The sequence below is a fragment of the Vipera ursinii genome, assembly GCF_947247035.1.
Source record: "Vipera ursinii genome assembly, chromosome: 2".
Lineage (NCBI taxonomy): Eukaryota > Metazoa > Chordata > Lepidosauria > Squamata > Viperidae > Vipera > Vipera ursinii.
In genome coordinates this window covers 17,462,436-17,482,564 of record NC_139513.1, presented here as the reverse complement: position 1 = coordinate 17,482,564, position 20,129 = coordinate 17,462,436, and the positions used below count along the sequence as shown (strand labels likewise).

Below are 20,129 nucleotides of genomic sequence, written 5' to 3'. Positions count from 1 at the left end.
AAAAAGCTCTTTCCATCTTCCAGGCATTTATACGGTCTCTTCCCAGTGTGGCTCCTTTCGTGAGAATTAAGACTATCTTTTTGAGTAAAGCTTTTTCAGGCATTTATGTGGTTTCTCCTCAGTGTGTAATGTTTTATGTACATTAAGATGTCCTTTCTCAGTAAAACTCTTTCCAAACTCAACATGTATTGGTTTCTCCCCAGTGTGTATCCTTTGGTGCTGAGTAAGGCATGTTTTGCTAAAAAAAAAACCTCTTTCTACATTCCAGGCATTTGTATGGTCTCTTCCCTGTGTGGATCCTTTGATGAAAAATAAAGTTTCGATTGTCAACAAAGCTCTTTCCACACTAAACATCGGAAGGCGTCCGATACACCTTTTCCAACTAACACGTTTCCTTAAAAAAAAAAGGTGCTTCGTGAGTGCCTCTTCCTTCGTCAGATGCATTACAGCAGCTAGAATGCTGCAAGATTTAAATTGGGGAGGGGGATTGGAGGGGAAGGTTGGTTGGATTGGGGGCTGCAAAGGAGGGAAAGCCAAAGCCTTGCTTTCTTTCTTGCCTTCGAAGTTCGCAGGAGTGGCTGGATCTGAAGCAGGTGCCTCTTTTCTGTCCCCTTCCTGGACACCAGGCTTCCCCTCCGTGCATAAAATTTTCCGCCTCTCTTACTGCTGTTCCCACTTAAAATATCATCCTGGTGGGGTTCATTACTGGATTACAAAAATGAGGGTAGATAACTGAGGGTCTCGGTTTAAGGGAGCTGACCCTGATCCCTATTTTTTTCATGTCTCTATTTAGGTCTTTTAATAGTCAACATTGATTTGGTGGCACATAATTTAAATAGTGGATCATCAAGATAAAAAACCAGGAACAAGCAAAACAAAAAACAAAAACCCTCAAATGCCAAATAATAACTAGATTTCTCAGAGTAGCATGTTTTATACTGAAACTTTATTATGTTTTGAATTTACAGTATCTACCATTTATTATTGTAAGGTTTTCCACTTAGCCTCACAATTGTCCCAGCATTACTCAGGAATTTAAAAGAGCCAAAGAAACTCCTGAGCAGAGGTTTCAGCAAGCAAACAACTTTTATTCTGATCAAAATAGAGTTGGGCAACCACATCTCTCTTCGTGGCTGGTAGAGATGAAGGCAACAACCAGGAAAGATGTCTTCCACCTTTTATACATCTCCAGAACAAAAAGATCAGGTCTTTGTATCAGGAAGGAAAAGATACAGAAGGCGGGAGAGCCTTGCAAAAACGAGAGACTGTTTGTTATTGGAAACTAACCCTTTTACATGACTGTATTCACAATGATCTACCACCCAAGTTGCTTCATAGAAGACCTGTGGTGGATTCGATAGAAGGCCAGGCGGTAGTCTGGCAGTTCCAACACCGGACAATATACACCTTAATCAACAACCACCACAGACGTATTGGAGCCTGGGCAATAGAGATTCAGAGACACTGAGAGTTCTGCCAGTCTACGCTGTTGCATCAACATTTTGACATCCTTAACTGCCATATAGACCAAGCTGTACAGAGAGCATGCCAATGCAAGACCGAGGTACTCCATAGAAAATTGGAGTCCTTGAGATGGGTGAATAACCACAATAATGCCAACAGACCGATCCATAATATATTGTCGAGGACCCTGACCAATGAACAAGTCAGGCTGCTACAACGGGACACGGGCCTCAACCTTATGGATGCATGGCCCATTGACTTCGTGGCAGCCTTAGAGAATATTACGACTAGCAAAGAGGTTAAGAACTCTATTAGGCAGCTGGTCACAGGACTACTTATGGGCCATAGGCCACGCCATATTCTATTGGCAATGGAGAGGGAGGCCCTAGAAGAGCTACAGAAGGACAACTCCATTGTCATTGTACCAGCAGATAAGGGCAGGGCCATTGTCATCATGGATAAATCCAAGTATGGTCATAAAGGTCGGTCTTTACATGACAACAGTAATGCATACAAAGTAGTCACAAAGGACCAGATGACATCAATTAAAAATCAGCTTAATAAGGTACTAGAGAGTCTTAGGGGACAGGGCAGGATCATTGAGGATTTGAGGGCTATGGGGCCAAAGGATGCGGCGATGGCGAGATTCTATGGGCTGCGGAAGATACATAAGGAAGGGATCCCATTAAGACCTATTGTAGCATTTACCCCAACATTTGGCTTGGCTAAATGGTTGAGTAGACGGATGCAATACCTGGTAGAGGGGAGTGCAACCACAGTAGAGTCAGCACAGGAGTTCCTGCAAAGACTGAAGCTAATAAAGATAGAGGATGATGAAATGAAGATATCATTCAATGTGACGTCTTTGTTCACATCGATACCGCAAGACCTAGCCATTTTGACAATAAAGGAACGATTACAACAGGAGGAGTCACTACATCATGATCACTTAGGATAGAAGACATCATCCTCTTACTACGCTTATGTCTTAGAACGCAGTTTAAATTCCAGGGACTAATGTATGAACAAATCAAGGGCACGCAGATGGGGTCTCCCATTTCAAGGGTCATCACAGAGGCGGTTATGCAGCAACTGGAATCTAGAGTGATGTCCAGCTATTGACCCAAATTTTGGGCCTAATATGTTGATGACACGTTCGCCATCATCAAACAGAAGGACAAGATTGGTTTCATGAGGCAACTGAATTCGATATTCCCAGATATTCAGTTTATGGCAGAGGAGGCGGCTGATAGCACTTTGGCCTTCCTCAATGTGTTGGTCAGTCGCCAAACCAATGGCACCCTCCACACGTCCGTTTACCGGAAAGGGACACATACAGATAAGATGCTACATTTTAAGAGTAATCATCCGACAGCCCATAAGATCACCTGCATCCGAACATTGTTTAAATGTATACACACACACTGTAGCACGAGGGGAGCCAAGGACAAGAACGTGCTCATCTGTATCGAGTATGCAGGTGTAATGGCTATCCAGCTAACTTTATTTGGTGATATAGTAGGCACCAGAAGCCCCACAGGACACAGAATGGCTTGGCGAATGGAACTTGGATGACGATTCCATGCCAATGGAGTGTCGGAAGCAATGGTCAGAATATTGGCGCCACACAATATTAACGTGGCACACCAGCCCAATCAGACACTCCATGCCAAGTTGATGCACCCCAAAGAGCAGCTACCTGAAGAAGTCATCAGTGGTCTATAGAGTGAGGTGCAAGGACTGCCAATGTAGTTACATTGGAGAGATAGCCAAACGATTAAAGACCAGAATCCACGAACACAGGTTGGCTGTCAAAAGGCAGGAGCAATACTCACAGGCATGGACACACATGATCAATAATGACCACTCCTTTGACTTTGCAGGGGTGCAGACCATTGCCCAAGACACCTCCAAAGGAGGCTGGCTGCTCAAGAAGGCCTGGTTGTCGGATAAATTTGCAATTAATCACCATATAGAATTGCTACCTGCCTACCAAGCATTAAGGGCGCATCAACAGCAATAAAAAAGTCTGCCCAGGTTAAGAAGGAGAGAAGCCAAAAGAGATCAAAATTGGGTGGCCCAGATGATGGAAGAAAGATCTGAGACACAACGCCCCACTGAGGTTGGAAGGCAAGAACAGGTGAGAAATAATCCTGTAACAACTCCTGAGGATTGGAGTTGGACAGAGCAAGGGGAGAGAAGACGGCATCTCATGCATGCATGAACAGATGGTGGGCACCCAGGGGATGCGGGCTGAACCAGGACAGGTAGACGGGTCAGCACCATGGACCGACAGGGACAACCAGCCCAGGATCCAGGAGGGAACAGGCAGACACGTGGCCTATCGAAAGAAAGACAACAGGCAGAAAATGGTGCAACTCATAGAGACCAGATATGCAGCAACTGGCCGGGAAGGTGAGGAATGATCCAATGAAGAATGGCTGAGGACGGCAAAATTGACTAGATCAGATAGCGGAAAGCAGGGGCAGCATAAAGATAGGCCAGGTGCATTTGGATGGCTAGCCCAGGGATCGGAGGAAGATCAGTGGATAGACATTGGAGGAAAGGCATACATGCCAGGATCGGGGCAGGTGGCTAATTGCAGAGATCATGGAAGGGAGAGAGTCGATGGGAAGCCTGGATATGGTACTGGATAGCCAAGCGCGAGTAAGGAAAGTGGGGAAGGGGGGCCACAAAGGAGTCCCAGGGCAGACAGCTATGGAAGTGGATGAGGCACAGCGAAAGACAGGGTCGATCAAGGTGGTCAAACCTAAGCAGGCAGGGATGAGAGCAATGGGAGGAAAAGGGATGGTAGGACCGGATTACAAGAAAGGGGATGCAAGGCAGTAAGAACAGTTATGGTTGGTTAGAGCAGGGCCCATCACACGCTCCATGAACAGAACGCACAGCCGAACAGGCTTATAAGCGGACTCTCCAACCTTCAATGCTCACTCTGATGACACCGACAGAGGATCGGTGAAAGCTTAGACAGTAGCTTTTACGGGTTTTATGGTTTTTAACAATAAATGATCCATCCCAGTGTTCAAAGATTTTAGTTTTACATACATACGTACATACATACACACACACACACACATAATGATTGCAAAGTATCACTGCTAATATCAACATCGCTAATATCAAGCTTAAGCATAATAAAATCCCTTCATTATTTAACATCCAAAACTCTTGGAAAATCAGATCATTGTTTTCAATTTATGTCCTTTGATAAAAACAAGAAATGACTTCAGAATTAAAATAGCTAGGTTGGTTCTTAAACCCTCCTCCAAATTTAAACATTTGCTGTAGGAGCCTTTTAGGTTTCTGATCAAGGGTCACAAGTAGTTTGTAAATAGGGGAAAGGAACTACTTACTTCCAATCCCAGCTTAACTCTAGCTATTCCAATAGACTTTGGGTGAGGAATTGCTGTGTAAAGAATAGCCCACTGTTAAATTATGCATTTGTAGTTTGATTATATCTCTGGCCCAAATTTTTACGTGTTTTTGTTATTTTAGAGGTATTGTTTTTAATTATCTTATTGGAGAATAGTTTGTGAGTAGTGTTTACGCATAGGTTCCTGAATAGAATAGAATAGAGAAGAGGATCTTGGAGGTCTTCTAGTCCAGCCCGCTAATCAAGCAGGAGAACCTATACCATTTCAGACAAGTGTCTATCTAGTCTCTTCTTAAAAACCTCCAGGTATGGAGCGCCCACGATTTCTGAAGGCAAGCTGTTCCAGCCTCTTTGACAAATAAACTTGTTATAATCATTTTTTCCCCACACTCCATAGACATATATGTTCTCTCCCCAGTGTTGATCCTTTTATGAGAATTGAGATGTCCCTTCCAAGAAAAGGTCTTTCCACATTCCAGGCATTTATATGGTCTCTCTCATGTGTGGCTCCTTTCGTGAGAATTAAGATTTTCCTTTCGAGTAAAGCTCTTTCCACACTTCAGACATTTATGTGGTTTCTCCCCAGTGTGTAACATTTTATGAGCATTAAGATTTCCTTTCTGAGTGAAGCTCTTTCCACATTTCAGACATTTATGTGGTTTCTCCCCAGTGTGGATACTATGGTGAACGCTAAGCTTACTCTTGCTATTGAAATTCTTTCCACACTGCAAGCATTTATATGGATTATCCACTGTGTGGATCCTTTGGTGGCGATTAAGACTACTTTTGTCACTGAAGTTCTTTCCACATTCCAAACATTTATGTGGTTTCTCCCCAGTGTGGATACTTTGGTGGATACTAAGCTTACTCTTGCTACTGAAATTCTTTCCACATTCCATGCATCTATATGGTCTCTCTCCGGTGTGGATCTTTTCATGAGAATTAAGATGTCCTTTCTGGGTAAATCCCTTTCCACACACCAGGCATTTATGTGGTTTCTCCCCAGTGTGGATCCTTTGGTGGAGGCTAAGCTTATTCTTCATATTGAAACACTTTCCACACTCCAAGCATTTATATGGATTATCCACTGTGTGGATCCTTTGGTGGCGATTAAGAGTACTTTTGTCACTGAAGTTCTTTCCACACTCCAAGCATTTATATGGTTCCTCCCCAGTGTGGATCCTTTGGTGGACGCTAAGCTTACTCTTGCTATTGAAATTCTTTTCACATTCCAGGCATTTATATGGGTTATCCACTATGTGGATCCTTTGATGGCGATTAAGTCTACTTTTGTCACTGAAATTCTTTCCACATTCCAGGCATCTACATGGTCTCTCTCCTGTGTGGATCTTTTCATGAGAATTAAGATGTCCTTTCTGGGTAAAGCTCTTTCCACACTCCAAGCATTTGTGTGGTTTCTCCCCAGTGTGATTCCTTTCATGAGAATTAAGACTTTCTTTTCGAGTAAAGCTCTTTTCACACTTCAGGCATTTATATGGTTTCTCTCCACTGTGTAATGTTTTATGAGCATTAAGATGTCCTTTCTGAGTAAAGCTCTTTCCACACTCCAGACATTTATGTGGTTTCTCCCCAGTGTGTATCCTTTGGTGCCGAATAAGGTGTGTTTTGCTAAGAAACCTCTTCCCACATTCCAGGCATTTGTATGGTCTCTTCCCTGTGTGGATCCTTTGATGAAAAATAAAGTTTCTGTTGTAAAGAAAGCCCTTTCCACACACTGTGCATTTATATGGTCTCTCTCCTGTGTGGGCCTTTTCATGAGAATTAAGATATCCTTTCTGAGTAAAGCTCTTCCCACACTCCAGGCATTTATAAGGTCTATCACCTGTGTGGACCCTCTTATGGTAGTTCAAATATCCTTTCCAAGTAAAGCTTTTTCCGCACTCTAGACATTTGTGTGGTCTCTCCCCAGTAGGGATCCTCTGATGGAGATTAAGTTTACTCTTGCTACCAATACTCTTTCCACACTTCAAGCTCAGTATCATCTCTCTGCTCTGACTGGAACCCCTGCCAGATGTTATAGAGGTCTGTGGTTTGTGTTTCTTATAGACAGTCTTAGATAAAGTAAGGGAAAAGGAATTTTTGACATATTTTCCATACTGTTGGGACTCAGAGAGTTTTGCTTTAGTCTGGTTTCTGCCATAGTCATATGTATCAAATGGATTTTTCTCTTTTTTTCCATATTGTGCTTTTCTCTTTACTTTCTCAACTTGCTGGAACAGGAAGCCATGGATTCCAATAGGAAGGAAAGTGGATGACCTCACCCCTCCTTCTCTGTGTTTTCTCTCTTGCCTTTTTATGTCCCCTTGATGGCCAAACATTACTTCCTGTATATCACGCTTCTCTGTTTCAAGTGGTTTCAACCTAGCTTTCTTGTCATTCTCTTTCTCCAGCCCATCATCGGCTTGGAAAAAAGAAAATAAATATTTGGGTTAGAATACAGAATGGCGAAGGATATATTGTCTTCCCTCACTAACAAACATGCCAACCTGCATTCCAGATTTGGCACCACCAACATTTAGCTAGGATGTGATAGCTGCAAATTGTTATTTAGGAGACTCTGATGGTATACAAATAATTTTTCAACTGAGAAACATATTAAAGCTTGGTGTTGATCCATCAGTCTGCCCAACCCTTTCCACAAAGCATCTAAACATTTCCCAAATCGATGGTGAGCATTTCTGCACTATGCAGATGCAACTATGTGCAAAAAACTTCCCTGCTCTCTTTCCACTGAAAAAGTGAAGGGAACCCAGAGCAACGCTTGGCCTTACCCAGAGCAGCAATATCTGTAGATATCTCCTCAATGACTTCCTTACATAAGGCCTTCTGGCCAGAATCCAGCAGACTCCACTCCTCCTCTGTGAAGTTCACAGCCACCTCCTCAAAGGGACTGGATCCCTAGAAAAAGAATAAAATTTTCTTTAGCAAGTAATACCAGGAAAGACTTCTAAGTTTTTTCTGTTATTACAGAAAACAGGTTTGCGATGGAGCAATGGGCATTTTCTAGCAGGACACATTTATGTCTGCATGTCAACAGAGTCCTTAGGGCTGGGAAGCTATAGCTGCACAAATCATGGCTTACGTGCATCCAGGTTGTAGAATGCAAAAAACAGACACCATTGGGAACCCAGCAAGGACATTTTGGGGAGAAGAATCCCCTAGGCTCAGATGCCTTGCTAAGTTCCTGAGAAAGCAGGACAATGACAATGAACCTGGAAATCCCAATTCACCTTACCAACAGTCTTATTATTGCAGCAACTTAGCACTGATTTAGAGGTTTTTTCTGTAATGCATTTTTATATATCGTATTTGGAAACCTCCAATCTCCTCATAAATCGCTTCTATCCTTTTTTATCCTATTCCTGTATGAAATCATGGCTTTCATTTTTGAACTAGTTTTCAACAGTCTTCAAAAAGCTTTAACATGTATTATTGTTGCACACCACTTAGTGTTGCATTAGGGGAATGTTCATATGAATCATTTTTAAGTGTATGTGCTAGCATATTTTTGAACCATTTCATAATCCTATTCTCATTGTTTCAATTTGCTGATTTCATTTCTAACTAGATTTCAGCACTCTTCTGAAAAGTATTAAACTCTTTCAACATATAAATTACAATTGTTAACACAACTTTCTCAGCATCTGCATCTACAGAAGAATTTTTAAAGCCGAATGTGTGAATTAGCAGGACCTCCTTGGGGGATACTCTGTTCAGATGCACACAGATTCAGAATTTGGTGGTAAAGGCAGCTTGTGAATGGATGGAGCTGGAACTCTACTGCTCTCGGAAGAAACCTGCACTTACCTGGCAAGGTGGCCCAAATTGAATCCTTCTGAAAAACAGCCCCTGAGAAAGGCTGGATCGATCTCTTCCTTGGAGCTCTTCTGAGATCTTCCTCATGATTGGCTCCTGTACCTGTCAGAATAGCCTGGTTTATGATCCACTTTGGAAGGACCATACCCATGTTAGTTCACTTACCTTTCCTTTTGCTTCTCTAACTATACTTCCCCAATCCATCAAAACAAGAGAACTCAGGGACTTTGCTCTGAACTGGCTTTCTCTTTCTCTTACCTTCTCCTTCAAACACTAAGGATAACTACCAGTAATCTGTGTATCTAATCTTAAAAATGGGTTTCCTTCAGGCTCTCTCCTGCCATCTGCTGGAAGGGAGCCTAGTGATCACTGTATTCTCTCTGCAGCTTAATTTTTTTTCTATCGTAAATATTTTTCATACAGGACTATCCTATTCACAACGGGTGCTCTGCTTAGAATAAAAAGCAGAAGACTTCTGATATTGCCTAATGAGGAGCAGGGTGCCGCAACCTTTAGAAAGCCCCTTTTCCAAAAACCTCTGCTGGACCCTAGCTTTCTGCAATTTTTTTGGTCAATTCTCTCCTTTGCAGTATTGAGATCTATTGCAAGAAGAGAGAGAGGCTGAACAAAGAATTGTGGCCACTTCCTCAAATTCAGCCGCCTCTTACATCCCTCAGGAGCATGGATGGATGAAATAGGGTTGAATTAGTCTTTTCTCCCACAGAATTATCTCCAAGAGGACACAGAAGCATTTGCCTCAAAAAGAAATCAGGTCTCCAAATATGAGGAATTCCTGAAAAGGCTGCAGACACAGGTTCTATTGCAAGATCCCTGATCAACCTCCATACCCACCCACCCCGCTCCCATGGAGCTCCCAGGATGAAGCGCCCCCCCCCCTCCTCACCTGCCCCTTTCCCGGCTCTTCCCGCTGGGCTTGGCTGAGGAGGAAGCCTTCGGCCAGAGCCACCGCCTGCGAACAGCTCTCGGCTCCGCACTCCCTCACCCAGCTCGCCATCTCCGCGGGCAGCAGGGCCAGCAGCTGCTCCAGCACCACCAGGTCCAGCATCTCCCCTTTGCTGCTCCTCTCCGGCCGCAGCCACTGCCGGCACAGGCGGTGAAGGCGGCTGCAAAGCTCCCGGGGCGTCTCGGCCTCCTGGCGGCAGCCGTCGACACCGCGGAAGCGCCGGCGGTGGATCTCTGGGCTGAGGGCGGCCTCGGGTAGACCTTCCGGGCGGCTTCTTCTTCCCGAGCCCCTTCCGCTCCCCTCCTGAAGGGCGGCGAGGGCTTCGGCTGCTCCCATCCCCGGAGTCCTCTCGGTCTCCGTGGGGTTTTCTGACAAAAGAAGCCCAAGAGACAAGCCGAGTTGTCCCCTCAAATCACCTGCCCTATCTCCCGGTTCCCAGGAGCGGAGAAACGGGGCTCGGAGACTCTTCGGGGCTGCTGCGCCTGAGGGGAGCAGCTGCGAAATACTCTCGCAGTAATTTCCCGCGCGCTCCTGAGCCCTGGCACCTCGCCAAGGAGCCTAGACGATAGATAGCGGCTGGCTAGACAGGACTTTCCTTTTCCGGCCAGCCGAGGGAGCTCGGATGCTGCTCTAATTGCTAGAGCCGGAGCTGCGGCTGAAAGGCGCGCGGCAGAAGCCGAGGCTGTGGCGGCGATGCGTCCAAAGTGCGGGGAAGGTCCTTCCTTCGTCAGATGCATTAGAGCGGCTACTAGAATAATGCAAAATTTGGATCGGGGAGGGGGATTGGAGGGGAAGGTGGGTTGGATTGGGGGGTGCCCTTTTTCTCGCCCTCGAAGATGGCAGGAGTGGCTGGATCCGAAGCAGGTGCCTCTTTTCTCTCCCCTTCCTGGACACCAGGCTTCCCCTCCGTGCATAAAGTTTTCCGCCTCTCTTACTGCTTTTCCCGCTTAAAATATCCTCCCGGTGGGGTTCATTGCCGGATTGCAAGAGCAAAAGTGAGGGTAGATAAATGAGGGTCTCGGTTTAAGGGAGCTGGCCCTGATCTCTAATTTTTTTCATGTCTCTATTTAGGTCTTTAAAAGTCAACATTGATTGGGTGGCACATAATTTAAATAGTGGATCATCAAGATAGAAAACCAGGAACAAAAAAAAACAACTAATGCCAAATGTTAACTAGACTTCTCAGAGTATCAATTTGTATGTTTTATACTGAAATTTTATTAGATTTTGAATTTACAGTATAAAAGTACCATTTATTATTTAACATCCAAAACTCTTGGAAAATCAGATCATTGTTTTCAATTGATGTCCTCTGATAAAAGACAAGAAGTGAATTCAGAATGAAAGTAGCAAGGTTGGTTCTTAAACTCTCCTCCAAATTTAAACATTTGTAGGAGCATTTTGTTTCTGATCAAGGGTCACAGGTAGTTTGTAAATAGGGAAAAGAAACTGCTTACTTCCAATCCTAGCTTAACTCTGGCTGTTCCAATGGATTTTGGGTGAGGAACTGCTGTGTAAAGAATAGCCCACTGCTAAATTATGCATTTGTAGTTTGATTATTCCTCTGGCCCAAGTTTTTACTTGTTTTTGTTATTTTAGAGGTATTCTTTTTAATTATCTTATTGGAGAATGGTTTGTGATAGTGTTTATGCATAAGTTCCTGAAGTAAATGGTCTGGAGTTGGGAAGGGTCTGGTGATGTAAAAGGTCTATAAAAGTGATAAATATGGGAATACATGGCAGCAGTAATACTACGTGGATTTTTGTTCATCTGTTTAAATTGTGCTTCAACTATAGAGTTCTAGGCCTTTTATCCAGCTGTGATGCTTATGGCGTGATCAACTCCCAACATTATTTGTTGGCTAAGATGTTATGTCACAAGCCTAGAATTGCTTGGGGCTTCGGTCAGTCCTTGCCTAATGACCAGCAAATTTGTAGTTCCTTGTATGCCTTTTCTGTGCCAAATGCTTCTGGTCAGGAGACTACCAGGAGACCACTGTAGACCTGGTTCTATGTGTGGCTTTCTCCACAAGCACTTTCTTCATCAGCAGGGATGGCTGAGCGAGCGGAGCCCCTGCAGGTGTTCCTCCTCCACCACCTTGCAGGGCTGCTCCAAACATAGAAGCAACAGGAATACATGAGATGAGATGCTGAGGGCAAGGCAGGGAAAAGAGGGTCCGTTGCCCAGCCACTTTCATCTTGAACAGCCAGGAGGGACCTTGCAGATCTCAATCCTGAGAGCTGCAGTTCTTTGTAGCTGAACCTCTGGAGTTTCCCAGCATCCCTTTCGCTACCTGAGCTGTCCTGGCCAGGTGCTCCCTGTTTTTCATAGCCCTTCTTACTCTCCTTTGGTCTCCTTCCCAACCTCCATTCTGCCCTTGCCCTGGAAATCGGCAACCTTGGTTCCCCCTCCCACCTTCAGTAATAATGGTTTGGTCATTAGGTTATATCAGAATACCAAATATAAAACGCAAAATAATAAAACCGTGTGTAACAAAGCAGAATTTAAAAGGCAAAGCTAAAGGCAAATGCCTCTCAGGATACTGAGTGAACCTTACAAGGTGCTCCAATTAGATCCACATACACAGTTCTTAATTCTTTTGTTCTCGTGGAGGCTCTTTTTCCAGCTCGCCTACTCCTTGGTTGAGTATAGACAGATGCCCATTTAGAGTCAAAGAGTTGGGGTCTTCACCCTTGATGTGGAATCCTAACTAGAGGAGTCAGTCCTTTGATATAGACCAGACAAGAATTGAGAATTAACACTCGCTTTATCTGTATTGTGAGGCCACAATACAAAAACTTTACCTTTTAAAAGTATTTCTCCTCCCACCTCTCCTTTCACTCTCAGGAAAACTAGGGGGATTTTCTTCTGATATTTTTCCAATGCCCCCCACCCTCCCAGTGGGGACTTTTACATGACATTTACATTCTGCAGTTCTTCCCTGTCTCCAAGGTCATTACTGCATTCCAACACATATTCTTTAGCTGTCTTTTCTCAGTGACAATTTATAAAGAGAAACTAGTATTAAGACTTCAAAATAAGGTTTATTGTACTGTCAATAAACATGCGTAGTTTGAATAATAGTAGCTGAAATGGGAAAAGTGCCTCAATTCCTGCACTAGAGGAAAGAAGGAAAGGAAAGTAGAAAATAACAGAGTTGGAAGGGACCAACTCAATATCCGCAGCATTTTGCTGGTCCACTAATTTTGTCACTTTGTCAAAGGGTGCAATAAGATTTTCCTTATTTGTTTCTGACAAATCCATGTTGGCTTGTGGTTATAACTTTTGTTTCCCTTTAGGTCAGACATGTCAGATTCGCGACGTCATGTGACATTGCACAACGTATCGGAGCTTTTTCTCCATTGCCGGCAATGGGATGGGCACGGTTTTGGGATGATGCATTCAGCCCGCGGGCCGGCAGTTTAACACCCCTGCTCTAGGTGTTCACAGATTCGTTACTTAATTTTTTCAGAATCTTTCCAGGTATTGATGTCAAGCTAATATGTCTGTAGTTTCCCAGTTCCATTTTCCCCCCACCTTTTTTGAAGATGGGAACTACACCAGCCCTTTTCTAGTCATCTGGTAGTTCCCCAGTGCTCCTTGATATAGTTGAGGTTCTGAGATTTCATCTGCCAATTCTTCCAGAAACCTTCTGGTGGATTGAACTCTAGACTAGACAGGTATTCTCTTTAACATTTTCTTGCTTATTTTGACTTGCATTCCTATCTGCATTTTAGGTTTTTTTTATAGGTTGTTTTTTTGTGTGTGTGTGTAAAGACAGATGCAGAGAAGGAGTCCTGGACGTTCTCTCAAAACCTGGAGCCTTTTACATGCCTCAGCAGGCTTGAAGAATAGAATAGAATAGAATAGAATAGAATAGAATAGAATAGAATAGAATAGAATAGAATAGAATAGAAACAGAATAGGAACAGAATAGAATAGAGAAAGAAAATAGAATAGAGAAGAGGATCTTGGAGGTCTTCCTAGTCCATCCCCCTACTCAAGCAGGAGAACCTATACCATTTCAGACAAATGACTGTAGTCCAGGGATTGGCAACCTTAAATACTCAAAGAGCCGCTTGGACCCGTTTCTTACAGAGAAGAAAACATTGGGAGCCACAAAACCCTTTTGATATCTAAAATGAAGATAACACTGCATATATCCTTTTTTACCTTTATGCTATGTATAAAAAAACAATAGTGTGTTGCATTTATGAAATCAATGAACTGCTACAAAAACAAATTTTTATGCCGGAGAAAGAAGGGGGAAAAACCTTCATTGCAACAAGTGAAAACAATTTTAGTAGCTTATCCACCATCTTTAAATACAGCATAATTATCCCCGTACCTCATCTCTTAATAAAAAAAAAATCAAAATATTTCATTAAGCGTTTACTAAAAGTCCAGTAAAGACAGCCACATATATACATATTTTCTCTCTCTCCTCTCCCTTTCTTTTTCTCCCTCCATTTCCTCTCCCTCTTTCCACTTCCTCTCTCTGTCTTCCCCTTCCTCTTCCTCTTTTTCTCTCCCTTTCTCTTCTCCTTCTCTCTCCCTCTTTCTTTCCTTCCTCCCCATCTCTGATCTTCTGCTCACCTGGCCAACTGGCCTCACACCACATTCTTATTGGGCTGGCTCTCTCCTGCCTTTGGTCTACCAGTCCTCTTCCCTAAGTAAGTAAAATTGTTTGTATGTGTGTGAGAGAGAAAGAGAGAAAGTGCAAGTGCCTCTCTCTGTCTCTGCCTCTCTCTCTGCAAATGGCGGAGGACTGAGAGCCGCAGTAGAAGGCTGCAGGTGGCCCACTCTTGGTCTAGTCTCTTCTTAAAAACCTACAAGGATGGAACGCCCACGATTTCTGAAGGCAAGCTGTTCCAATGGTTAATTGTCCTCACTGTTAGGAAGTTTCTCCTTAATTCCAGGTTGCTTCTCTCCTTGATCAGTTTCCATCTATTATTTCTTGTCCTGCCTCTGGTGCTTTGGAGAATAATTTGACCCCCTCTACTTTGTGACAACCCCTCAAATACTGGAATACTGCTATCGTGTCGCCCGCTTCTTTTCTTTAGACTAGCCCAGGGGTCAGCAACCTGAAACAGTGAAAGAGCCACTCGGAACCGATTCCCTCACAAAAGAAAAAACTGCGAGGGGGGAAAAAACACTGCACTGCCGGCTGCCTCTTCCCGCCGTTCCTGCGGGTCTGACAAACATACGAGGGGGGGGGAAATGCCGGACTGCCAGCTGCCTCTTCCCTCCTTTCCCACGGGTCTGACAAACGTACGAGGGGGGGAAAACGCCGAACTGCCGGCTGCCTCTTCCAACCATTCCCACGGGGGACACACACACACACACACATGAGGGGGGAAACAACGCTGGACCGCTGCCTCCCTAGCAGACCTCCCTTGCAGGATATGCTGCCCGGAAGCCGGGCAGCCCGATGAGCAGACCATACGAACTGCTGCCCATCGGCTAAGGCCGGGCCAGCTCTGGGGTGCCGCCAGAATCAACGAGGGGCTCGGCATGGTTCTGACATGGTCGGCACAGCCACTACCCCCACTTGACCAAGCCACTCACCTTTCCAGCAGTCCTCCCGTCTTCCTCTGCTGCCACCACGTGCAATCTGAAGAAGAGGTTTGTGGGCAGTCCCAGAAACCAAAGAACTTCAAGCAATCAATTTAAACTTCACAAGTTTTTTTTCCCATGAGAAGTTTGAATTGATTGAACATTTTTAGTCCCACTTTTTTTTTCTGGACTGCCCATGGTGGCTGAGGAGGACTAGAAGCAGGTTGCCAACCCATGGACTAGCCAAACCAAAGTCCTGCAGCTGTTCTTCATATATTTTAGTCTCCAGGGCAGCCTTTGATCATTTTAGTTGCTCTTCTCTGAATGTTTTTGTAGTATGGTGACCAAAATTGGTTGCAGTATTCCATGTGTGGTCTTACTAGGATTTTATAGGGTGGTACTAATACTTTGTGTGATCTTGATTCTATGCCTCTCTTTATTAAATCCAGGATGAAATAGGGTTGAATTTATTTTCCTCTCCTGAATTATATCTCAGAAGAAACAGAAGCATTTCCCTCAAGAAATAATAAGATCATTGATCCACCATCAGCAATTCTGATATTCAATTGCTTTTCTCCTGTATGGCTGCTTGATATTAAATAAGATTCCAGCAGAAGATTTTTGCACTCTCCATGCATTAATAACCACCCTGCCATGTCTAGATTCTCATATGATGAAAAAGTTGACAGTTGCAAATAAAGCTCAAGGCATGGACTCACTTGGTTTTTCCTATGCGGATTGTTTTATGAAAAGTAAGCAAACTATTTTCAGTGAAAGTTGTTCCACTTTTCGTGCATTTCCATTGTTCTCCTCTGTGGATGCCTCTTTGAAAAATAAACTTGTTATAATCATTATTTTTTTCACACTCCATAGACATATATGTTCTCTTCCCAGTGTTGATCCTTTTATGAGAATTAAGATGTCACTTCCGAGAAAAGGTCTTTCCACATTCCAGGCATTTATATGGTCTCTTTCATGTGTGGCTCCTTTTGTGAGAATTAAGATTTTCCTTTCGAGTAAAGCTCTTTCCACACTTCAGACATTTATGTGGTTTCTCCCCAGTGTGTAACATTTCATGAGCATTAAGATTTCCTTTCTGAGTAAAGCTCTTTCCACACTTCAGACATTTATGTGGTTTCTCCCCAGTGTGGATCCTTTGGTGGACGCTAAGCTTACTCTTGCTATTGAAATTCTTTCCACATTCCAGGCATTTATGTGGTTTCTCCCCAGTGTGGATCCTTTGGTGGAGGCTAAGCTTATTCTTCATATTGAAACACTTTCCACACTCCAAGCATTTATATGGATTATCCACTGTGTGGATCCTTTGGTGGCGATTAAGAGTACTTTTGTCACTGAAGTTCTTTCCACACTCCAAGCATTTATATGGTTCCTCCCCAGTGTGAATCCTTTGGTGGACGCTAAGCTTACTCTTGCTATTGAAATGCTTTTCACATTCCAGGCATTTATATGGGTTATCCACTATGTGGATACTTTGATGGCGATTAAGTCTACTTTTGTCACTGAAATTCTTTCCACATTCCAGGCATCTACATGGTCTCTCTCCTGTGTGGATCTTTTCATGAGAATTAAGATGTCCTTTCTGGGTAAAGCTCTTTCCACACTCCAAGCATTTGTGTGGTTTCTCCCCAGTGTGATTCCTTTCATGAGAATTAAGACTTTCTTTTCGAGTAAAGCTCTTTTCACACTTCAGGCATTTATATGGTTTCTCTCCACTGTGTAATGTTTTATGAGCATTAAGATGTCCTTTCTGAGTAAAGCTCTTTCCACACTCCAGACATTTATGTGGTTTCTCCCCAGTGTGTATCCTTTGGTGCCGAATAAGGTGTGTTTTGCTAAGAAACCTCTTCCCACATTCCAGGCATTTGTATGGTCTCTTCCCTGTGTGGATCCTTTGATGAAAAATAAAGTTTCTGTTGTAAAGAAAGCCCTTTCCACACACTGTGCATTTATATGGTCTCTCTCCTGTGTGGGCCTTTTCATGAGAATTAAGATCTCCTTTCTGAGTAAAGCTCTTCCCACACTCCAGGCATTTATAAGGTCTATCACCTGTGTGGACCCTCTTATGGTAGTTCAAATATCCTTTCCAAGTAAAGCTTTTTCCGCACTCTAGACATTTATGTGGTCTCTCCCCAGTAGGGATCCTCTGATGGAGATTAAGTTTACTCTTGCTACCAATACTCTTTCCACACTTCAAGCTCAGTATCATCTCTCTGCTCTGACTGGAACCTCTGCCAGATGTTATAGAGGTCTGTGGTTTGTGTTTCTTATAGACAGTCTTAGATAAAGTAAGGGAAAAGGAATTTTTGACATATTTTCCATACTGTTGGGACTCAGAGAGTTTTGCTTTAGTCTGGTTTCTGCCATAGTCATATGTATCAAATGGATTTTTCTCTTTTTTCCCATATTGTCCTTTTCCCTTTACTTTCTCAACTTGCTGGGACAGGAAGCCATGGATTCCAATAGGAAGGAAAGTGGATGACCTCACCCCTCCTTCTCTGTGGTTTCTCTCTTGCCTTTTTATGTCCCCTTGACGGCCAAACATTACTTCCTGTATGTCATGCTTCTCTGTTTCAAGTGGTTTCAACCTACCTTTCTTGTCGTTCTCTTTCTCCAGCCCATCATTGGCTTGGAAAAAAGAAAATAAATATTTGGGTTAGAATACAGAATGGCGAAGGATATACTGTCTTCCCTCACTAAGAAACATGCCAACCTGCATTCCAGATTTGGCACTACCCACATTTAGCTAGGATAGGGGTCGGCAACCTAAAAAAGGAAAAGAGCCACTGGGAACCGGTTCCATCACAAATTAAAAAAAGTGGGAGCCGCGTGCGTGTGTCCACGCACGTGCATGCACAAAAAATGTTTTGCGCATGCGCAAAATGGGCTTTTGCGCATGTGCGGACGCACGCGGTTGCCATTTTTTTAAAAGTGAGATGGAACCGGTTCCCGGTTGCCCGACGGCGACGGCCCTTCTGCAAAGCTGCCGCTTTCGGCAGCTTTGCAGATGGGCCGCGGCAGCTTTCTCGAAGAGCGGCGCCCCTGCCCATTCCGAGAGGTGCGCGCGCACCTCTCCGAATGACCGGAGGTGCGCACGCACCTCCCCAAACCTTTGGAGAGGTGCGCGCGTACCTCTGCGCGAACGGGCAGCGGTGCCGCTCTTTGAGGAAGCTGCCGCGGCCCGTCTGCGAAGCTGCCGCTTTCGGCAGCTTTGCAGACAGGCTGCAGCAGCTTCCTCAAAGAGCGGCACCGCTGCCCGTTCGCGCAGAGGTACGCGAGCACCTCTCCAAAGGTTTGGGGAGGTGCGCGCGCACCTCTCCGAACGACCGGAGGTGCGCGCGCACCTCTCGGAATGGGCAGGGGCGCCGCTCTTTGAGGAAGCTGCTGCAGCCCGTCTGCAAAGCTGCCAAAAGCGGCAGCTTCGCAGACGGCCGCGGCAGCTTCCTCAAAGAGCGGCGCCGCTGCCCCTTCGTGCGGAGGTACGGGCGCACCTCTCCAAAAGGTTGGGGAGGTGCGCGCGCACCTCCGCCCATTCGGGAAGGTGCACGCGCACCTCTCCAAACGGGCGGTGCCACTCTCCATTTGGAGAGGTGCGCGCGCACCACTGCCCGTTCGAAGAGGTGCGCGCGCACCACGCGGCTGGGAGCCGCAGGAGACAGCTCAAAGAGCCGCATGCGGCTCCAGAGCCGTGGGTTGCCGACCCGTGAGCTAGGATGTGATAGCTGCAAATTGTTATTTAGGAGACTCTGATGGTATACAAATAATTTTTCAACTGAGAAACATATTAAAGCTTGGCGTTGATCCATCAGTCTGCCCAACCCTTTCCACAAAGCATCTAAACATTTCCCAAATCGATGGTGAATATTTCTACACTGCCTTATAAAGATGCAACTATGTGCAAACAACTTCCCTGCTTTCTTTCCACTGAAAAAGTGAAGGGAACCCAGAGCAACGCTTGGCCTTACCCAGAGCAGCAATATCTGTAGATATCTCCTCAATGACTTCCTTACATAAGGCCTTCTGGCCAGAATCCAGCAGACTCCACTCCTCCTCTGTGAAGTTCACAGCCACCTCCTCAAAGGGACTGGATCCCTAGAAAGAGAATAAAATTTTCTTTAGCAATTAATACCAGGAAAGACTTCTAAGTTTTTTCTCTTATTACAGAAAACAGGTTTGCGATGGAGCAATGGGCATTTTCTAGCAGGACAGATTTATGTCTGCATGTCAACAGAGTCCTTAGGGCTGGGAAGCTATAGCTGCACTAATCATGGCTTAGGTGCATCCAGGTTGTAGAATGCTAAAACAGACACCATTGGAGAGCTTTCCACTGCACTAAAATATCCCAACAAGGAGATTTCGGGGAGAAGAATCCCCTAGGCTCACATGCTCGCTGAGAAAACACGACACATTCACTGGGAATTTCTTTCCTAACCTATTTCAAAATGTTGACAATGAGCCTGGAAATACCAAGTCACTTGACCAACAATCTTGTTATTGCAGAAAGTTAGCACCAATTTATCGGTTTCTCCTTTCACTAATGCATTTTTATATATCATATTTAGAAATCTCCAATCTCCTCATTATTCCCTTCTATGCTTTTTTTATCCTATTCCTGTTGCTTAAAATCATGGCTTTCATTTTTGAACTAGTTTTCAACACTCTTCAAAAAGCTTTAACATGTATTATTGTTGCAGCCACTTAGTGTTGAATTAGGGGTTCTTCTTATGAAGAGGGTTGTCAGAATCCATTTATATTTCATTTCTAACTCTCTTTTCTGTGCAAACTCTAATCTCTCCCCCCCCCTTTGGATTCTGCCATTCCCAAGGAGAGGGAATAAACATGGGAGTTTATTGCTTTCACTTCCTTTCCTTAGATGTAACTTTTTGTTTATTTCAC

At 44.3% G+C, this 20,129-nt stretch overlaps 1 protein-coding gene across 1 annotated transcript in view; it reads right to left on the bottom strand.

Moving 5' to 3' along the window:
- Positions 1-4,087: 4,087 nt before the first annotated feature.
- LOC310634749 (uncharacterized protein) overlaps positions 4,088-20,129 on the bottom strand; it is a gene marked incomplete at its 5' end in the record, with an annotated part of 28,589 nt that continues 12,547 nt past the window's right edge. Inside the window, 7 exons of the mRNA XM_083353284.1 lie at positions 4,088-7,280; positions 7,651-7,777; positions 8,687-8,797; positions 9,600-10,027; positions 17,006-17,125; positions 17,826-17,861; positions 19,199-19,325. Coding sequence (XP_083209410.1) covers positions 5,356-7,280; positions 7,651-7,777; positions 8,687-8,797; positions 9,600-10,027; positions 17,006-17,125; positions 17,826-17,861; positions 19,199-19,325 — 2,874 coding nt within the window. The 3' untranslated portion in view covers positions 4,088-5,355. The remainder of the gene's footprint in view (positions 7,281-7,650; positions 7,778-8,686; positions 8,798-9,599; positions 10,028-17,005; positions 17,126-17,825; positions 17,862-19,198; positions 19,326-20,129) is intronic.